General features: G+C 45.3%; 1 protein-coding gene across 2 annotated transcripts in view; it reads right to left on the bottom strand.

The window, feature by feature from the left end:
- Positions 1-410: 410 nt before the first annotated feature.
- The window catches only part of TASP1 (taspase 1), a 628,686-nt gene continuing 608,301 nt past the window's right edge, over positions 411-20,795 (bottom strand). For both annotated transcript variants that reach the window (XM_069234107.1, XM_069234108.1), the window contains one exon: positions 411-1,271. In XM_069234107.1, the coding sequence (XP_069090208.1) occupies positions 1,179-1,271 (93 nt within the window). In that variant the 3' untranslated portion in view covers positions 411-1,178. The remainder of the gene's footprint in view (positions 1,272-20,795) is intronic.

Genomic DNA, 20,795 nt, shown 5'->3' with positions numbered 1-20,795 from the left:
TCTTATGGATGTGAATGGGAAACGGGTTTTCAGGTGACAGGGTTCAGCGATGCCAGCACATATGCCTAGACGCCTTCGGGCAGCAGCTGCGCTTTACAAAAATTATTTTAATTTTTGATCAATTTGTTCATAAGACGCTGTTGATATATTGAAAAGTGGATATGCACAAATGTGTCTTTATCAGACTCTCCACAACACTTTAAACTTATGAATGGCAATGTGTGTCACACCATGTTTAAAGCTGGCTTTGAACGTGAGGCACATATGAGGACACATGGCATACTAGATCCTCTCAACCATACCTTCCAAAAGGGTGTGCAAGAAGCAGATATAAATCATAGTGTTTCACGGCCTCGTCAGGAGTGTGAAGCTCTATACGAATGCTTCAATATAATACAAAACAATACAAATCCCAATAATATGCGTTTATTAAAATTTTATCGTAAAATATAGATTGAAACACAAGACCAAAAATCAAGTCTGTACCCCTTACACACTCTTACCTTGCAATATGCTCACACATAAAGTACAGTCTAAAATATGTAATACAGTACGTCATCTTTAAGTAACATTTCCTATACATTTCAAGCTTTACGACTGGTGAATATTCTGCTGAGTGTTTATAAGAAACATAAAATAAGCATTTTAACGCTAACTAACATTTAACTTAACTGGCAGCAATTGTTTTCAAATGGTGAGGCAAACACTGATAACATATAAAAAGAAGAAAATCCATATTTAAAGTAAACAAAAAGGTTCTGCATTACTAGTTTCTAAAAAGGAAAAAAGCTTAGAAAGCATAATCACTACTAATTCACCTGAACACTCCAGCTTGGAAATTCCTATTTCAAAATATGAATATCAGACACTATAGTTCCCTCAAATGAGATATTTGGAGTACTAGATTTGCTTTTATATTCTTCACAACTTATACTTGTGTGACAATTTCATGCCTATAACCCACTGCTGCAAAGACAACAGCATCTCCCACAAGACAAGGAGAAAATCAGCCCCACACAATAAAGAGTACAGACTATAGCAGCACTGAATTGAGTTATATTATAGTGCAGGTAGTTGCTGTAAGAAAAGTGATGAAGCTCAACATCTAGTATAACATGCCTAGGCATCTCATTCATGATGGTAGAATGATATCGAGCTGGTGGTCATGTAGTGGTTGTTTAACTGTCTGGACTGTGCAGTCGACACACTCCCCCCTCAATTGCTACAGACTGGCCTGCCACAGCACCAGGAGGAAGTCTTGAAATGTGAGTCTGTGGAGAAATACAATTAGAGTTTTAAAGCTGGTCAAAGCAAGCAAGATGCAGTTATAGTTTACAAAATGCAATGCTCTTCACTATTATAATTTTCAGCTGTCAAGATTTACTTATACACCCTAAACCCCAAAAATATATAATTAAAAAAACAAATGAATTTCACAATTTACAGTTCCTTTTGTTGTTAGCTTTTGACTAAAATGAAAGTATAATCTGAACACAAAGTAATACATTAACCCGCCCTATTCAGTACATGCGAAGTATTAAGCCTTAGCAGTATGGTGCAGCCCAACTTTCTTCTGACCACTCACCTGTCCAAGTGAAAGCAAACATTTAATACTTTTCACATGATCCACCAGCTCCCTCTCATGCACCAAATGTCCACAAGTTCTTGGTATAAGACAACCGTATTCCTACCTTCAGAAATTTCATAGACATCTGCAAAGGCCTTAACCTATAAGTCCTGGTACATCTAGCCTTCTCATCTTAAGAGTCACTGGGCCTGATTACAACTTTGGAGGAAGGTGTTAATCCGCTCCAAAACGTGACGGATATACCACCAGCCGTATTACGAGTCCATTATATCCTATGGAACTCGTAATACGGCTGGTGGTATATCTGTCACATTTGGGACGGATTAACACTTTCTCCAAAGTTGTAATCAGGCCCACTGTCTCCAAACAGTCCTACAAGTTAGGGTGGATGTCAGTTAATAGGTTCACTTAGCCTAAAATACACTTCTCTTCTCCGCCACGTCTCCATTCCTAACAAACTAGCGTAACAGTCTAACAGTTTCTTCTTGCCTTCCTTCCTAACAAGCCTAACTGTTCAAAAGTTTCTTCTTCCATTCCAACAAAGTTCAGATCAATGTTGACTGGCACCTTCAGCCAGGTCATCCAAGGTGCTTCACTAGAAGCTTTTAGTGCCCTCATCAATAACACCATGGTGGTGGTGTTGTCCTGCACACCTGAACCACTTTCCCTTTGAGAGAGGGAAGGAATGCTTTCAGTGCAATCCAGATCACCCTGAGCTACAGAAGATTGATGTGGAGCCCGGACTCCCCAGGAGACCAGATGCCTCTGATCTCCACCTCCCCCATGTGGCCACCCCATCCCAGGAGTGATGCATCTGTCACTACTGTCAGATCTAGTTAAGGAAAGGAGAGGGATCTGCTTCTGACCCAATCGTGGTTCAAAAGCCACAATTGTTTCCACAGTTTCCTCTGAGATCTGGACCATGTCGGAGAGATTCCCCTGATGGTCCGCCCACTGGAACTTCAGGTCCCACTGCATAGCCCGCATATGCCATCTGGCATGTGTCATCAGCAGGATGCAGAAAGCCATGAGGCCCAGCAGTTTCAGAGTCATTCTCACCAAAATCCAGGATAGAGGCTGAAACATTGGTATCATAGGCTGAATGTCCTGGACTTGCCGCTCAGGAGGATAGGCCTGAAACTGCGCCGTGTCCAGAACAGGTCCGATGAAAGGGAGCGTCTGAGAGGGAGTCAGGTGTGATTTTGGCACATTCATAGTGAACCCCAGCGGATGCAGGAGGTCAGCCATAGGCTGGAGGTTGGAGACAACAGCCTGGAGCAACCGTGTACAGACAGTCATCGAGGTAGGGGAAGACTGAGACCCCTAGCCGGCGCAGATGAATTGCGACCACCGCCATTACTTTCGTGAATTTCCGAGGGGTGCTGGTAAGGTCAAAGGGGAGCACAGTAAACTGAAAATGCTTGTGACCTACCACAAACCCCAAGCAACGTCTGTGCACAGGCAAGATGGGAATGTGAAAGTAATCATCCTGCAAGTCCAACACTACCATCCTGTCACCAGGGATGAGGGCATGAGCGGTTTGAATTTTTTCTTTCTGAGGAAGAGATTGAGGGGCCGGAGTTCTAGGATAGGGCGGAGGCACTTGTCCTTTTTGGGCACCGGAAAGTGGCAGGGATAACAACCACAACCTACTTCTGGCCCAGGGACCCTCTGTATGGCTAACTTGGGGAGGGGGTAGCCCCTTCGGGCAATTTGCGAAACCCACCTGTCCGTTGTGATGGATTCCCAATGGGACAGCTGATGGCAAATCCTGCCTCCAGCTGGTCTGTGATGGAGTGACGGGCTAGGTAGGTTTGGAGGCTACACTGGGCCAACTGCTGTCTCCCTGATCCACAGGGATGTTGGTCCCTATGCCCTCGGGCATGCAGAGGCTGGGCAGCATGCGCGGCACGGTGGCTGGAGGGAAATGGATGGGGTTGGCTGCCTCTTCCGCAGCCACGAAAGGGGTGAAAAGCAGACTGACGGTGGCGAGTGGCAGATGTGAGGCGTAGGGACTGAGCCATAGCCCAGGACTCCTTAAAGCGCTCGAACACTGAGTCCACTTTGTCTCCGAAGAGACCGGTGCCATCAAAGGGCATGTCAATAAGTAATTGCTGGACATCCCCTGAACAGCCAGATGTCCTCAACCAGGCGTGGCGCCTCAAGGCCACCATTGATACAACCAATCTGCCTAGTGAGACAGTCGCGTCCAGCCCACAACGGATCGTGAACTTGACTGCATCCCTCCCGTCAGCAACAGCATGGGGGAAATGGCCTGTGCCTCCTCCAGGACCTGTGGCAGCATTTGCGCAACTGCATCCCATAAAGTATGGGAGTAGCGGCCCAAAAGGCAAGCGGTGTTTACAGACCCCAACACCAGACTGGAGGAAGAGAACAACTTCTTCCCAAGTTGGTCCAGTCTTTTCGATTCTCTATCCTGGGTTGCGGAAGGGAATGAACTAGAAGAGGAAGAAGCCTGGATGAACAGACTCTCAGGCATAGGTTGTTGGGTAAGGAATTTAGGGTCATTAGGCGCAGGCCTATGGCAGCGGGCGATTGTCCTGTTGACAGGAGCCCCTGTGCTGGGGTTAGACCAAGTCCCCAGCAGAACATCAGTTAGGGTTTCATTGAAGGCCAAAAGGGGTTTGGATGTAGAAGCCTCAGGCTGAAGCACCTCAGTCAGGATGTTAGTCCTGACAGCCACTGGAGGCAGCTCAAGCCCCATGAGCTCAGTCTCTCTTCTCCCCACCTTTGAATATGAGGCTCCCTCCTCTGTAGCCAAGGTAGGGGGAGGAAACAGGTCAACGTCAGGGGAGTTGTCAAGATCACTGGCTTCACCCAATTCTTAAGCCAAGTCTATATCAGGGTCATCTAGCTGGTATTCCAAAGGTACCAGCGACACCTCCATACTCTCACCGTACCAGTATTCAAAGGCATAAGGGTCAGGCTCCAACTTGGGGAGCAAGGTCCCCGTCAAAGACGGAATCGGCTTTGAGTGATGCCGTTCCAGCTCTGGGTCGGAGTCAGGAACAGGTATGGGATCGTTGTCGATTATAGGCCTGACCAATGTCCGATGCATTGAGGTCACAATAGCACGATTGGCGTTGGTGCAGATACTGTAACAGATCCTGGGGTGCCCTCAAGAGCCGAGGCTGAAGCCAACAGTGTGGAACCCAAGGGGGCCCCTGCTGTCCCTACTGGGCGCCAAAGGTGTCACAGCAGGGTTGGACTGCCCAAAATTGAGGTGCATGGCCTCATAAAACTCTCTGAGTTGGGCAGGTCTGGCTCTGGCTCCTGTAAACTTGGCGAGGCACAGAGCTGACCCAGAAGCAGGCTCCAAAGATGGAGGGAAAGAACGTCAAAGCTCCTCCCTCATCGCATCCTCTGAGCGACAGGGTGAAGCACAAGAACATTTGTTCTTCTTCGACTTCTTCTTCTTATGACCCGAATATCCTGATGGTTTGGAGTGGGAGGAGTGCGAGTGTTTATGGCTACGCGAGTGGTCTTGTGGCCTTCCTATCAAATGAGACCAGGAGCGACACGGAGCCGGGCACCGGGCCGCCATGAGATTTAGGGACTGCTCCATCAAAGCCTTTGGGTTCATGGCCCAGCACTTGGAGCATGACTTTGGGTTGTGATTGTGCTCCAACCACTACAAGCACACAAGGTGCCGATCCATCACCAACATCATGCGGTGACAGGAGTCACACGACTTGCATCCAGTTTTCTGCGATGACGTATTGATTCGCAAGGTAGGTAAAAAAATAAAATAAAAAATAAAAAATCGACAAAAAGTTGAAAATCCAGTCAAAAAGTGACTGAGGGTAGCTCTTCTCCAGATCTACGCATAGACTGGCGTGGAAAGAAAAGAAGTGATGTCAGCGTGCCGGGATGGTGCCTGTATACAACTGTGATGTCATCACCCAACTACGACGTCAATGATGGAGGCGGCATTGACCAATGCCTCCTGACGGCGCGCAGTCGTACTGCTTGAAGAAAAATCTCCAGATCCAGTCTGATGTCTGGAGGAAATTCTAAGGTAAGAAATCTGCAACTAGAAGTCTCGATTAGGTGTAGACTACCATCCACTTCAAATAATAATTCACTTTCTTACAATATGCCTTCCGGGCCTGGAACTGTACTATTACGCCTCTAAACTGCAGCATGCATTACATTGGTTTGCAGAAGAGGACAACTGGGAGTGAAGGCTTATTAGGGGTGCATACGGTATGCACTTCCTGCTGGCACTATTCATAGGGCGAACCAGACAGGCCCCTGATGTACCCTTGGTGGTGCAGCAGGTGGCAGGGATATGGGAGCAGACAGTTACCAGAGCCTTCAAGAACCCACCCTTTGACAGAGACCTTAATCTTTGGGTGTTCAGGCCTTTCTGCCGCATAAGCGCAGACATGACTGTCGCACGCTGGAAGAAGGGAGGCTGCCAGACACTGGGGACCTCTACCCTGGGGATACATTTCTCACCTTTGCAGAGTCACGGGAGGCATTTGCAGTTGCGGGGAGAACAATTCCTACAATACATCAAACTGGCGAGAATGGTACAGGATATATGGACTGATTTTCCCAATGCACCTAGACAGATGGAAACGCTACACCTCTACTACTAACAGTTGGGGCGGAACACCATATGATGACACTGCTGTTTAAAGCGCTTAAGATAGACAGACCTGGGACTGTGCTAACGTCAGCCGTGGCATGGGGAGCGGAACTACATCGCCATTGACAGACTGAGAATGGACAAAGGCGTGCCTTGGTCAAGTGGGTCTTGTGAACGCAAGGTTTAAATTGTCGCACTTTAACTTTGTGCACTTAATATATCTAGCACCGGTCAGACTTAGCTGAATGTACAGAGACAGGGGCGCTGCTTGCCCCAGGTGTGGAGCGCGAGAATGTCCTGGGGTACACGCTTACTGAACACAGGTGGTGGCACAGTTACAGACGGTAACAAAGTTGCAACTTGGGGTATCGTCCAAGGACTGTTTGCTGGGGCTTGTCAGTAGGCCTAGGAGGGGCAAGATGTCATGGGAATTCCTGCAGCTGTCCCTGGTTTTGGCCAAGCCGAGAGTGGCTATGGGCTGGTTGGGTGCCAAAACCCCCTCAGTGAGGCTCTGGGTAAGGGATATCCTAGAATGGGCAATAGCAGAGGAAGTCCACATGAAACTTCACAGATGGGACGACTCACTACAGAACGATTTGTAGGCTTGGGCAGGGCCACAGAGGGATGTGAACATAACTCTGCAGGGGCACAGACTGGGGGGCAAATGAAGAGACTGGAGATGGAGAGCATCACACTGGCAACTCAGATGAACAGCCATAAAAAACTATCAAAGGTAGAGCGAGAACCTGGGCAAGGGTTTGGTAGAGTGATTGGAGGAGTGGCACCCAAACTCCTCCTTGACTCCAAAGGCAGGATTGGCAAAAATGATTAACTATTGTACCCTTTGGGGCTCTTATGTTTGGTATTGATGTGGGGGTATATTGTGTGAACCACATTAAGAAATGTTGCATAGATATTGCGTGGGTTATACATTGCTTATGTATGATCGTGATCCCATGCCGGTGGGATACTTGTACCAAAACCGTTCATAAAAAATAATTTTTAAAAACAGTATACTATCTCTCTTTCTCTCTTTTCCTGCATGTACCCCTGAACATCTCTTTCTTCAGAGATTGCACACCAAGAGGTCTGTCTGGCTTTGGATTTAATTTGTTCTGCAAGAAAGTTACCTTATGTTCCTTCTTTTAACCAAACCAGATTCACCAGGTCTGCTCAAGAGAGAGACACCTAAACAAAAGACTGGCCAAAGGCATGGTCACTACTGGACACCTTAACAATGGAGAGTGGCTGGTTGCCTATACACTACATCCTGTGCCCACTTTTGGATAAGAGAGTTGAATACAACAACATTGCTTGATTTGCTGAAGGCTGCCTGGGCCTAATACACAGAGCTAGTGGACAATTGTTGGAGACCTGTGATGTGAGATACAATTGGTACTGATTGGTTTCCTGCAAACGTTTGAGTGAATACGAGAGATCCCTTATCCAAACTGGTGCACGCTGGACCTATGAGCCACTGAAAATGTTCACCTTTTGCCTTACTCAAGCTTTGTGCACCAGTACAGAGGAACACATTGAACCAGACCCAAAAAGCTTAAGCACAGAATTAAAAATGGAAGAAACGAGCTGGTTAGATGAGAGATGAACGAGGTGGACTGCCACTGTATGCTGAAGACTATAGGACCAGTTGCTCTACATGCTGCCATAAAGACTTTTAAGCAATAACAGTTTATCAGGTCGGAGAACGCTTGTCTTTGTTCAGACCAGTAGAAGATATGTCACATGAAGAGCAGAGCTGTCCATCAACTTACTATCTCTTTGAGAAAGAAGACTGAATCCATTTTGACATTGAGCCTTTCTGTTGTTTAATGTTCCCTGTTGTACTGCTCCCTGAAGTGCACATGGCTTTTCTGCTGTTGGCTCGTCCATAAAGTCTGGCACTGCTGGTGCAGTTGCATCCTTTTAAGACACCTTTATTGTGCTGCTGCAGTTGCATCCTGTCAAGTCACCTTTCTTGTGCTGCTGCAGGCACCCTGTTCACTACCACCATAAACCCCAAGAGTTCATGGAGATCAGGACTCTTACAGCATCCACTAAGCACTACTGTCCCCAAAGTGAGAGTTCAGTGACACCACAGAACTGCCCCTAATCGCCACCACCACACAAGATGCATGAGGCCCAGAACCAAGAGGTCCTCATTCGCATCTCCAGAGCATCAACATTCCAAGTCAAACATTGTGGTCCACTTTCTGTTCTGGAGAGGGGTGTGATTAGTCGGAGGTGGTATAAGGTCTCTTTCATGAGTGGGGGGGAGCCTTGGTTAGATCTGTCCGCCTCTGCAGAGAATGCACAATGTCAGCTTTTTTGTGTGTTGGAGTTTCCAAGGCGGCACTCGCTCAGTGACGCTTTTCATCTCAAGTGGAACTCAGGCCTCCTACACACCTTTCCGCCAATAGCACTTCTGCCCATAATTCTCAAGAAGATCAAGAATGACCGGGCCAAAGTAATTCTTGTTTCTGCAGGCTGGGCAAGAAGATTATGGTATCTGGAGCTTCTTAACATGGCCATCGATCCTCCACTCAGACTGCCTCTTCGGGAGGATCTTCTGTCAAAGCAGCATGGGACGGTTCTCCACCTAAACCTTTCCAGCCTCCGCCTTCTTGTGTGGACATTAAGCGGCAGCAGTTGACAGCTCTCGACCTTCCACCCAAAGTCTGTAATGTAATCTTGGCAGCCAGGGGTCCCTCCATCAAATCGATATATGCCTGTTGTTGGAATAAATTGTGTCATGGTGTACCAACAAGTCTGTTGATCCACTTTCTGCCCCTCTGTCTGAGGTTCTTTTGTTTGTACACTCTCTCTTGTTATCTGCAGCCATCTCTGCTTTTGTCAAACTACCTGGTCAACTCTCCTTGTTTGAACTTCCCATTGCTGGTAGATTCCTCTAAGGGTCTTACCCACATGATTCTGCCTTACCCATTCATAATGCCCCAGTGGGATTTGAACTTGGTACTCACTTTCCTCATGTGTGCACCCTTTGAGCCTCTTCATAATTGTTCTCTTTGGCTTCTCACTTTAAAGACACCCTTCCTTGTATCCATCACCTCTGCACGCAGAGTGAGTGAGCTGCAAGCAATTTCTTTGAAGCCACCCTTCATCTCTGTCCATCCTGACAAAGTAGTGCTTCGTAGCAGGACCTCTTTTTTAACTAAAGTGGTCACGTCCTTTCATGTAGGCCGATCACCTATGTTTTACGCACCCCCACATCCTTCTCATGAAGAGGAGAGACTCCACCGTCTGGATCCAAAAAGAGCGTTGGTGTTCTACACTGATCATACTAAAGAGTTCCGGGTGGATAATCAACTCATTGTGGGTTATGTGGGTGCGAAGAAAGGTTGGGCGGTGCAGAAGAGGACCATCTATTGATGGGTCATTATCTGCATCACAAACTGCTGCTCATTGGCAAAAAATTAACCTCCAGAGGGTTTGCTTGCTCAGTCCACCAAAGCCACAGCTGCACCCACTACGTTAGCATGCAGAGTTCCAGTCCTGGACATCTGTCAGGCAACAAAGTGGGCATCCTTGCACACATTTACTAAACACAACTGCCTGGACGCTCCGGTCCATAGAGATGGGTACTTTTCCTGTTCGGTCCTGCAAGACGTCCTGGTATGATCTTGGTTCATAGACCCTCCTCCGGGGATGATATTGCTTGGGTATCTATTCTATGGTAATGAATCTGCAATTAGAAGTCTCTATTAGATGAACAAGTTACTTACCTTTGGTAACAAATTATCTGGTTGAGACATATTCTAATTGCAGATTACTTAGCGACCCACCCATCCTCCCTTCTCTGCAAACTGATTTCTAAGGATAGGGACTCCCATTTTCAGGCCCTATTTCTGATGCACCAGGGTCAGTATTCTTCATGGCTCTGCGCTTCTGGCATGGTTGCACTGCCATGAAAAGGATGGCGTAGAACGGGTGCTGGAGGCTCCGGGGGGGCCACTGCACTGCCCATGCACTTGGCATCGCCAGTGCAGGGTCCTCCCTGACCAGCACCGTCGCAAAGTTTACAGTCTGCTTTGCAGACACTGAAGATTGGAAGGGTGCTGGTGCAGCCTGCATCCTACAGCATTGCCGCCGGCTCGATTATGAGCCGGAGACAATGCTGTAGGGTGTTTTCCAAAAGGCTGGCAGGCAGAAACTTAGGTTTCCGCCCACCGACCTAGTGGGAAACTCGTAATCGGCCTGACGGGGAGGTAGACACAATGGCAGCAACTTCCCCGTCCGCCAAACTTGTAATGAGGCACTTAGTATCTGAAAGTCAAAGTCGTTCAGTAAGGCAAGGGAGCAGGCTGTATCCGGCAAAGTCCTTTCAAAGCTGGACAAGCATTGCGCAAGGTCCGCTGAAGAAGTAGGTTTTGGTGGAAAAAGATCACAGCAGAAGAATTTAAACTTCACACCGAGGGAAGTCCTATGGTCATCTGAATACACTTGGCTCCTTGGCCTCGACAATACTTCTACCTTCGCATGAGGGTCTGATTTAGGTCTTGGCGGTCGCACCACCAAGCCGCGCCGGCGGCAGACCGATGAAAACAAACAAGTTGAAGGTCTTCTGCTGTCTGTATTTAGATGTACTGCGGCTGAGCCGAAGACCGCCAGGATGGAGTGCTCTCCCTAGTCATCAGGGAGGCGGGTTCCCACAGGCGGTATTTAGATATTACAGTTGGGCAGCCGGTGTACTGGTGACGGTTTGCTGAGGGAGGACTCAAAGGACATTGTACAATGCCAGTGGCTGTAGAAAAGAGGTAAGCGACACACACACACACTTCACATATGTATCCCCCTGCACCAGACACGGCACAACACACCACATACACACTATTATCCATTGCCATTACACCACAACACAACACCTACATGTCGCAAACACAGCAGGCACACACTAGTGACAAGGCACCCACACAACACACAATCACAGCTAAAACACTCATGTACACAAGCACATGCACAACTATACATATCACAACCGCGACACAACATGCACTTGAGCTCTGCAAGCAGCAACACAACACAACATCCACGCCATATACAAGTGGCACAAATACTGACACAATCGCATCACCCAGTACACCTTCCTCCACCTGCTAATCACATTGCACACACATAAACATGTGCTGACACACACACAACTCAAGCACAACAAACAAGGTGCATGTCCCCTTGCAATGTGCACACATCGGCATAGTTGACAAGTGTCAATGTACCGTCATTGTGATGCCAGCATTCATTTGGCAATGAATACTGACGTCATAATGAAGGTTGTGTATGTGTTCGATATGTGACATGTCACCACCCATGTCTGGCCCACTTGTGTCCCAGATGCATATCACAGTATAATTAAAACAAATTACTGTGACATGCACATGTCTGCAGTGGTCCCGTGCATATATACAGTGACCCCCCTCCGAACACAGTCAATGCAGGTTGCCTACCTTCATGTCCAGCGAAAGAGGGGGTGAGTTTTCTTCAGGTTCCTGTAGCAGCAGCGACAGAGGGTCCTGTCCAATCGTGTCCAGCCAGAAACGGAAGTTGAATCAGGCCACCAAGTAAGAAGTGGAGGTTGGACCGCCACTTTTTGCTAGGCGGTATGACACATACAAATCTGCTTGGCGGTAAGTATGGTTGAAGTCCCGCCATCAGCCACTCTTTCCTATGGCACCATGGTGGCGGATGAGATTCCTCGGCAGAGTCCGCAGTCTATGGGACCGTCAAAATCTAAATACAGAGGGCGGACCGTCATGGCGGTGGATGGGTTTTCAGTCAGAAAACCGACGGCGGGACCATTATCGCCAACATCTAAATCAGGCCCTTAGCCTCTTTTTTGGATCCTCCAGTGTGACTAGGCAACAGGCTATACTTGAAAAGTTCACACTGAAGTCATGATATGCTTGCTGCCAGGGTCCGCTGATCTGGATTTTCAGGCCACAAAAAGTTTGAAGTGGGACCAACCCGATTTGCATTCTCAGCAAGATCACTGGTTAGGCAGATTGATTTGGGTGGTTGGTCCCGGTTCTCGGGAGGTCCAAAATGTTTCTAAGCCCAAATTGTTCAGAGATTTTAGAAAAAGTCCTTCTGGACATCACTAGAGCTCCCTGAACCTCAGGGACAGCACTTCAGGTACAGGACTCACTCGAGCAGAGGCAACCAGCAGGGTCCAGTTCTTTTCAACTGGTCGCTCCAGGAAAAAGGCCTTTTGCGGGTTCTGATTTCCCTGTAACCACACAGGAATTCAGCCATCTGACTCTGGGAGTCTAGGGCGGGATGTACGTAGATGCAATTTTGCATTTCTGAAATAGCGACTTCATCGAAATCGCTATTTAGGAAATGCAAAATTCTACGTACCAAGATACCGATTTCCTCATAGCGATTCCTATAAAGTAGGAATAACTTTTAGGAAATCGCAAAGAAGAAATCCCATGCTATTTGTGACAATGGGCCGGTTTTGCATTTCCCAAATAGGAAATCGCTATATGGGAAATGCCAAACCAAGAATGGTAATGGGAAAAAGGCCTCCCGAAATGCACCCCAAAAACAGTGGTGCACGTGTACCGCACACATATGCCCAAGAGATGTGTGTGCTCTATTGCACTGTAAAAAAACATCTTTGAGTGCTTTTTCTTAAACTGCACATGGTTACCATTGACTTGAAGTCGTTGGTAATTGCTTTTTCTAAATGTCCAACTAATTTAGGAAGCACTTTGTACATCTGAATAGGAATCGCAAATAGCTAATCCTTATTTGCATTTTTTTTTTCAGAGGATGACAAATTGCGATTTGCGATTCTGTAAAGGGATTTGTACATCTGAAAAGCCCATTTTGCATTTTTTAATGGCCCGAAATAGTGATTGGGGCAGTTAAATAATGCAAAATGGCTTTGTACATATGGCCCCTACTTCTTTATTCTGGGTACAAGTGGGAGCAGGTCCAGCCCTTCAGGTTTCCTTGCAGATCAGCACCAGCAGGTGCAGCCTGGCTTTTGTTCTTCCACAGGTCCAAAAGGTGTTCTGAGGAGCGGTGGGTGTGGTTTCAGCTTAGTACATATCACTAGCCTGTGCGTGGGGGTGACTCCTGGACACTCATTAAATGATGGAGAAAAAAATATTTTCAGGGGCAACCCTGCCAAAGTGTTACCATGAAATAACATATTACACTTTTACATACCATGCAACCAACAGTGTGGGCTATAAGGCATACACAGGGTTGACTTAATATTTAAAAGGGAGGTTTTCCCCTGGCAAAAAGGGTTATTTTGACAGGTTGGACTGCAGGTTTAAACTGCAGCAGCCAGGCTACACTGGTAGGCCTGAAGCCATGATTTCCTTCTAACAATAAGTCCTGCAGTCCACATGTGACATATAACTTTCCATGCCACGGGTGTAGTTTTTACACCAAGTACATGGTATTAGAGGAGAGTTAGATAAGACAATCAGGGATTAGCTAATTTTTACATGTTTAAGGGATCAGAACATATACACTGGGCACTTGAACAGCAGTGCCCCAGTTTGTACAGTCTAAAAACAGGCAATAAAATTCTGTAAATAAAATGTAGGTGACCACACAAAAAGGGGAATCTTCTCACACTTTTGTTTCCAAATTCCTAATCCCTAATCTACATAAACTCCAAACCTCTACCCTCAACCTCCCTGACATATCTGTAGCCTTCTCCACAGCACATCAACGTCTACAGACTTCCAATTTTGCTTCACTCAGTCACGGATTTAATCCACATATAACCCCTAATTATAGGAGCCCCCTAATGTTCAGCCTTGTCCCAACTCCTCTTCTCTTCATTAACGACACCCTCTAATGACATCTTCTCCTATGTCCTTTAAGTACTAAGAATACTCTAATATTTTTTGATCCTCTTTTCCATTACTTTAAGTCTCAAGTCTAGGACTGTCTAACTGCAATGCAACAGTGGATAGCACACCAGTCCCTCCCATCAACGTAAACTAAAATAGAGAGTCATTTTTTTTTCTAACATTCACTGTGACAAATTGCCTCCCTGATACTATCAATTTCTCTACAACCCCCCAATATACCCTGATCTCAATACTCAGTTACAAGCAATATTTGATAAGCAGTTTAATTGTTTAGACTATAATCAGTTATATCTATCACTGCCACTACCAGGGCATACAAAGTACTGAATATTCACAAAATTGATCCTCACCTTCCTTTCCTTAATGCTAAGGCCATTATCAACAAAATTGTCATGAGCAAAATTGAATGCTTTAACAACATCTTAGTCTGACTGTTATGGTATTTGTTTGCTGCACTTGTGAAGATTATCAGCTTGGCTACACAAACCCTGTTGAAACACCCTTTTCGTACCTGGGCCTTGCCTCACAACATCAAACTAGCCAATGGTCTAGTATGATGCATATGGAATAATAGAAGAAAAAAAAACACAAAACTGAGATAGCCACAAAAACAATTTTAAGGAAATACAATTTTAAGTTAATTAAAAAAATTGAAATCTAAAGGTAAGATCATTTTAAGGTCAAAATCCAAAATTACTTTAAAGTTGAGTGGAGTTTAAGGGTGGTGATGGTGTTTTGGCTACAGGTATGTGTGAGGTTTAGGGGTGATAAGAAGCATTTAGGGGTCCGGGAAGGGTGGAGTTCTGCCATAGAAAGGGGATTTTAGAGTTAAGGGTTGGGTGGAGTTTAGGGGTGTGATGTTTTAGTGATCAAGAATAGGTGGAGTTTACTCTTCTCCATCACCTAAATTTTGGCCCAAGGTTTCATACATACCTAAAAATACTATTTTCCGATCTGGCAGCAGTGGTGTGGTGGCTGGGGCCAGCTCAGGTCCATTCCCTATTCAGTGGCGGATGATTTTGGATATCTCCTGCCCCCCCTGCAATACAGTCTTGCCATGGAACCCTTGACTTTGTGGATGAGGATGGATGGAGAAGTTCAGGGCTTTGAGTGTGGTGCAGGGCTAGCTGATCGAATAGTGTAATAAGCAGATGACATCCTCTTTTTCTTAACTTCCCCTGCAACCTCAGGGACTCATATATTACAAATCATGTGTATTTGGGGGAATCTTTGGGCTTACATCTCAACGTGTCGAAATCTACAGGGTTACTGGTCAGTGGCTGCCCATAGAACCTTGGCTGGGCGTCGGGCCTGCTGATTGCCTCAGGCGGCTTTAACTACATGGGTGTTTTTGTATCCCCAGATGTGACATTGGTGTGGACGCACAACATAAAACCAGTTCTAGCTCAATTAAGGGAAGATATATGGGTCTCGTTGGTCTTGCCTTTGTCCTTAACTGGTCGATCTGCAATCTTCAAAATGGTGTCAATGCCCCGGCACTTATATCAACTACAAAATTTCCCATATCCCATCTTGCAACAATGGTTCAGCACTCTGAATTCCATTCTTAATAGTTTCCTTTGCGTAGGCAGGATGCCTCACATTGCCCTTGGTAAGTGCTTTCAATCTGCATATTGCAAGGGTATAGCAGTGGCAGACATTGAGTCGTGCTATCAGGCATCGCATCTTCTTATCGTTAATGATTGGTGATGTCAATACCCAGGGAGATCTGGGTACGCATCTGAAAAATGGGCGATGGGACATACTCCCCTCATTTCCTACCTTTACTGTGGGGGCGACTGTGGTGGCCTACCTCCAGCGACGAAACTATTTTTGACTCAATGGAGGCGTGCACTTCAACAAAGGAGGTGATTGGGGAGGCTGACACAGTGGACCCCTTTGTGGTGGGGCCGCCTGCTGCCGCAGGTGACCGTGTTGGAGGGGTTTAGTGGATGGGATCTGATTGGAATTTCCACTCTGGGCGATGTCATGAGCGGTACAGTTCTTAAGTCATTTCAGGCCTTGAAGGCAGGATACCAATTCCACTGTATCCAATTATTTTGTTACATATGTCTCCGACATGCATTAACTCCATACATTGATTAGCTACCTAACCTTCCTGAATTTAATCTTTTGGAGTGTACACTCCTCCTAGGTGATCTGGGCACCCACAAGATTGCCAAAATGTACCAGATGCTCACTTCCAATCGTTTGGTCACTGCACTCTGATGGGCTTGGGGGGTGTAGGGACACTGGACGATGAGGACTGGACAGTGCCTCTGGGGGCACCCAAGTCTGTGGCCATGCCGCCAGACTTCGACTGATTAAACTCAGGTATCTGCATAGAGTATATTTTTACCCGCCATCGGCTCTGGAAAATGGGTGTGACTATCTCCCCATCATGTACTCGTAGTAAAGCAGAAGGTGGCATTTTCTTTTTTTACATATGGTGTGGAGCTGCCCAGATATCAACCGATTCTTCCAAAGGGTGACGTCTTGTCTGGGTAGGGTTTTGCACTGGATGATCCCGATGGACCTGAAGCACACACTCCTTCACATCACAGACAAGCTGGGGGGTAATCGTTATAAGCAGTCATTGTTATTCCTGGGCTTAAACCTAGCGAAGTGAGACACAGCAAGGGAGTGGAAGGCTGTATCCCCGGTCACTGGTATTGTGGAAAAATGGTCTAGATCACTGCATGGGATTGGAGGTGGTGGCTGTGCACAAAAACACCCTAAAATAAGGCAGGTGAGGGCAGAATACAGAGGCATATGTTAGATCCTACATGCTATGTACAGCAAATGGTGAAATCCACCTCTTTATGGATACAGTAAGCAGGACTGGGAGTGGACTTCGGGTTTTGGTGGCCGGGCACACTTTGCATCATTTTGAGAGAGCATGGGTGGAGTTGGGGTGAACTATGTAGGTTTGTGCTTTTGTTTATGTATCTATTTTCTTTGTTTTCTGTTTCCATATTTGTTGGCTTCATGAGCTATATATATGCCTTGTAAAACCAATACAATTTGTTCTAAAAAAAAAGAATGGGTGGAGTCTACAGAGGTGAGTGTTTTTATGGTTTACAGATGAGAGGAGTTTTGAGGTGGTGAGTGTTTCAAGAATGGGTGGAGTGTATGGATGTTGAGGGGTTTTAGGGATCAGGAATGGGTGAAGTTTAGGGGTGATGAAGGACTATAGGGGTCTGGGGTGCATGGTGGTTAGGTGTGATGAGGGTTTTTAGGGATCTGGGGTGGTTGTTGTCTAGGCATGGTAAGGGGTTTGAGAATTCAGCATGGTGAAATTTAGGGATAGAAAGGTCTTTTAGAGAAAGGGATGGCTGGTGTTTAGGGATCAGGGACAGGTATAGTTTAGGCATGGTGAGGGGTTTACAGGATCAGGGATGGATGATGTTTGGGGGGATGGTGAAGGGGTCAAGGACGGATGGTCTTTAGGGATGGTGAGGGGTCAGCATATTAAAAGCATCTAAAGTAATATTTTGACAGTGTAAATGATAGAAACCTAAGTAATGTCCACTAAAGTAAAGCAGTGAAATACATACATCTGACAACAATGTGTTGAAGTAAGACTTGTAACCATTACCTTTACACCTTAAAAACTAACCATGCAAAAGGCAATTCCCAAAAATGAAATTCTATGAATTCTTTTCTATCAAATGATAAATGCTATTAAAGTGGAAAATTCTCATTAAACAGTTTAGGTGAAACCAGTGCTTCATTTGTAAATAAAAACGTGCCAGTGCTCAAAGCCTTCCTCTGAAACAAGTGGCTACTGCAATTAAATGTGTGAACACGGAATACTGAGGCAGCGTAATCCTGAAGCCATCTCGGGCCTCTTCAATCCATTTAAAGCCACTCCCTGCCCCTTCAGCTCATCCTACAACCTTCTACTTTCTCCCATTGTAACGCATTTTCGTTTTTCTCTTCCTCCGTCTTTGCCATATTTGTCTTTTGCTCGCAGCAAATGCTTGGGGCAGAAGAATAAGCACCGGCCCTCAAAAATAAGTGCTAGTGCTCAGCACCGGAAACAACAAGCACAAATTAAGCGCTGGGTGATACTGTTTCTTAGTAATGGTACTCCATGAAATTGTTTTTCTATGAAATCACATACAACCGGTCCAATAAACATTTTGGCGTGTACACATACTTCTAATGACTGAGTGGCATAGTATCTTCCACCACTCACAACCTCTCACCTCCAGCTTTCTCCCTTGCTCACCTGATCAAGTTCATGTCACCTGTAAATTTGTAACTTACTCAATGCAAGTCTTGCTGTTGTATTAGTCACAACTGTTTTACATTGCTACGTACTGTGTAAAGTTATGTGCCCCATTGTGTTAGCAAGGCTAAACAGATAAATAACAAACGTCCAACTGTAATAACTCACTTGATTCCAAAGTTTGAAAGTGTGTACTTCCAGTAAGTACATTACTCTACGAAGTAGATTGTCTAGAGGAAATGCTTTCTTCTTACTAAACATCTAATCAATGAAACGCAGATATTTTTAGACCTATGTGGTGCAGCAGGCTTTGCTAAAGCAAAAGGCACTGCATGCTTATGTCGGAATGTACCATGTTTACAAAGCTAAGAGAATATTTTAGAACAAATATTTTTCTTCATGTAGGCACAATCAAAATGTATAGTTTCAAACCTTTCAAGGACCATAAACGTAGGCGTATTTTGGTCATCTCAAAAGTTAGGTTTTTAAATTATCAAGGCCTTCTTTCTGCATTTGGCCTGAATGGTTTTTTAATGTGACTGTAAATTAGACGATGGGTGTTAGGAGTATTTTATAATAAGTTCAAAAAGAGAGGGATAAGGGGGTATTATTGTGGTCCAGTGTATATCCCCCAAGGAAGCTATAGAAAAATATAGATACATTAGTTTGTGGACTACTTACCATAGACGCATACTGATTATGTTAACCTAATTGGTCAATTCTTTTATTAAATTACTTGACTTTTGATTAATAATACTTGACTTGATTATGATAATCATTGTTCATGATGTTTTCTTGTTGATGTGATTGTGCTTCCCTGTTTAGGCTTACAACTGCGCCTGACCATTGGTTTGCGTGGTCCTATGGAGCACATTCCCCTAATGGGGGTGGTAAGCTCTATTTACATACGTCTATATGCACTTTCTCACTTGTTTACACGGACACTGTGTGACACGTGTTCACGTTTTTAGCACTCTTTTTATTGTTCTACTTTATCCTGCTAATCAATTAATTGATTCATTTCATTTTCAGGGCTTTAGTTAGAAAACATACGCATAATGTAAGTGATCAGATATTTGTTTCATATTTTGTCAGCTACCTGTAATTCTGGGATTCTGATTAAGAAGACACATTAGTCCCTTATGATTAGGAGACATAGATAGTCAACTTGGTCCTGACGAAGCATCAATGGACCCGTACGGGCCACTAGGATGCGAAACATGTTGACCCTTGAAAAGGGTGGTTTGAAAACTGTCCTACCCCCCTCCCACTCTTAGATTCCAATAGAGTGATTGATCATTGTTTCTATTTCACTCGTTTGACTACACTTCTTTTTTTAATCTTGGTCCCTACCTTCCAACTGGTTCAATAAATCATTTACCCATTGGAGGTTGTGAGAGCCAATTTTAACCATTTCTCTTTTGATCTCCTATTTTCTTTTTCCTCCACCCACTCAATCCTGGGGTCACGGCACTATCATTGTAAAAGATCTCCGGCAAAGAGCCCCCCCATTTGGGGTGGAGCCCGTCAGACATTGCAGCGCCGGTCTGACGAGGAGCTGTACCGATGATGAAGCATGACATCCTTTTGGATGTGTGAGGTTATTTGCTCCTAAAATTTAGGACCTTCTTGTGTGTTTTCCTTACCTCTTACTGGAACAGTGTATCTATATTTTTCTGTATTTTATAATAAAACGAGCTGGGTTGAATTCTGCTGTTTTAAGTCTGTATTCAAATACCACGCACCACCCTTACTTGCGGGATGTACACGTGGCAGTGACGTTGCTATTAGTAAAAGACGTAGCTCAGTACAGTTATTAAACAAGTGCTGTGACTTGCAAAGTATTAACAAGGTCTGTTTTGTTTCAATATGACAGTGGGACATTCAGTTCATTAACTGAACATATCAGGCACTGTCGGAAAACGCTGGAATCCCGTATAATGCACGTACACTTATTTCAGGTCACAAGTTTAACAATTCTTTCATCTCAACACTCCATCTAAAATTACAGCTCAAATATGGGGAGGGTGGTGATGACAGATCAAAGTGGAAAATATTGTCAATCCATTCTACTGGCATGACAACCAATACATCCAGCAATGACAATGTTCATGCTTAGCAAAATTCCTTAAGCAAAAACCTAGATATCGACATACATGAAACGTAAATCTGGTAGCAGGAATGCTGTGGCTATATCTGGATACATCGTTTTCATGTCCTTACTGCACAAAGCAGTGCACTTGGAAATCACTGTGAATATGGGTGGGTGAAATGTTCTGCTTAAGGTTGCTTGTGACAGCTGCTACGCATGGAAGGACTCGAAGTCCACGAAGAAAAACAGTTATCAAAAATGTCCCTTGACAGCATGGACAATTTTTTAATCATAGAGTTTATAGTGGTGCTTTAAGAAAATATGCTGTAAGTAATTTCTAGGCCTGAATTGGACGTGTCTTCATTAGAGATGCAAAAAGACTCTTGCCAGTTTTGGACACAACATTTTAAGCCATT

The sequence above is a fragment of the Pleurodeles waltl genome, chromosome 5 (genome assembly GCF_031143425.1).
Source record: "Pleurodeles waltl isolate 20211129_DDA chromosome 5, aPleWal1.hap1.20221129, whole genome shotgun sequence".
NCBI classification, from domain to species: domain Eukaryota; kingdom Metazoa; phylum Chordata; class Amphibia; order Caudata; family Salamandridae; genus Pleurodeles; species Pleurodeles waltl.
The sequence above is the reverse complement of the archived record's forward strand: the minus strand, read 5'-3'. Positions and strand labels throughout refer to the sequence as shown.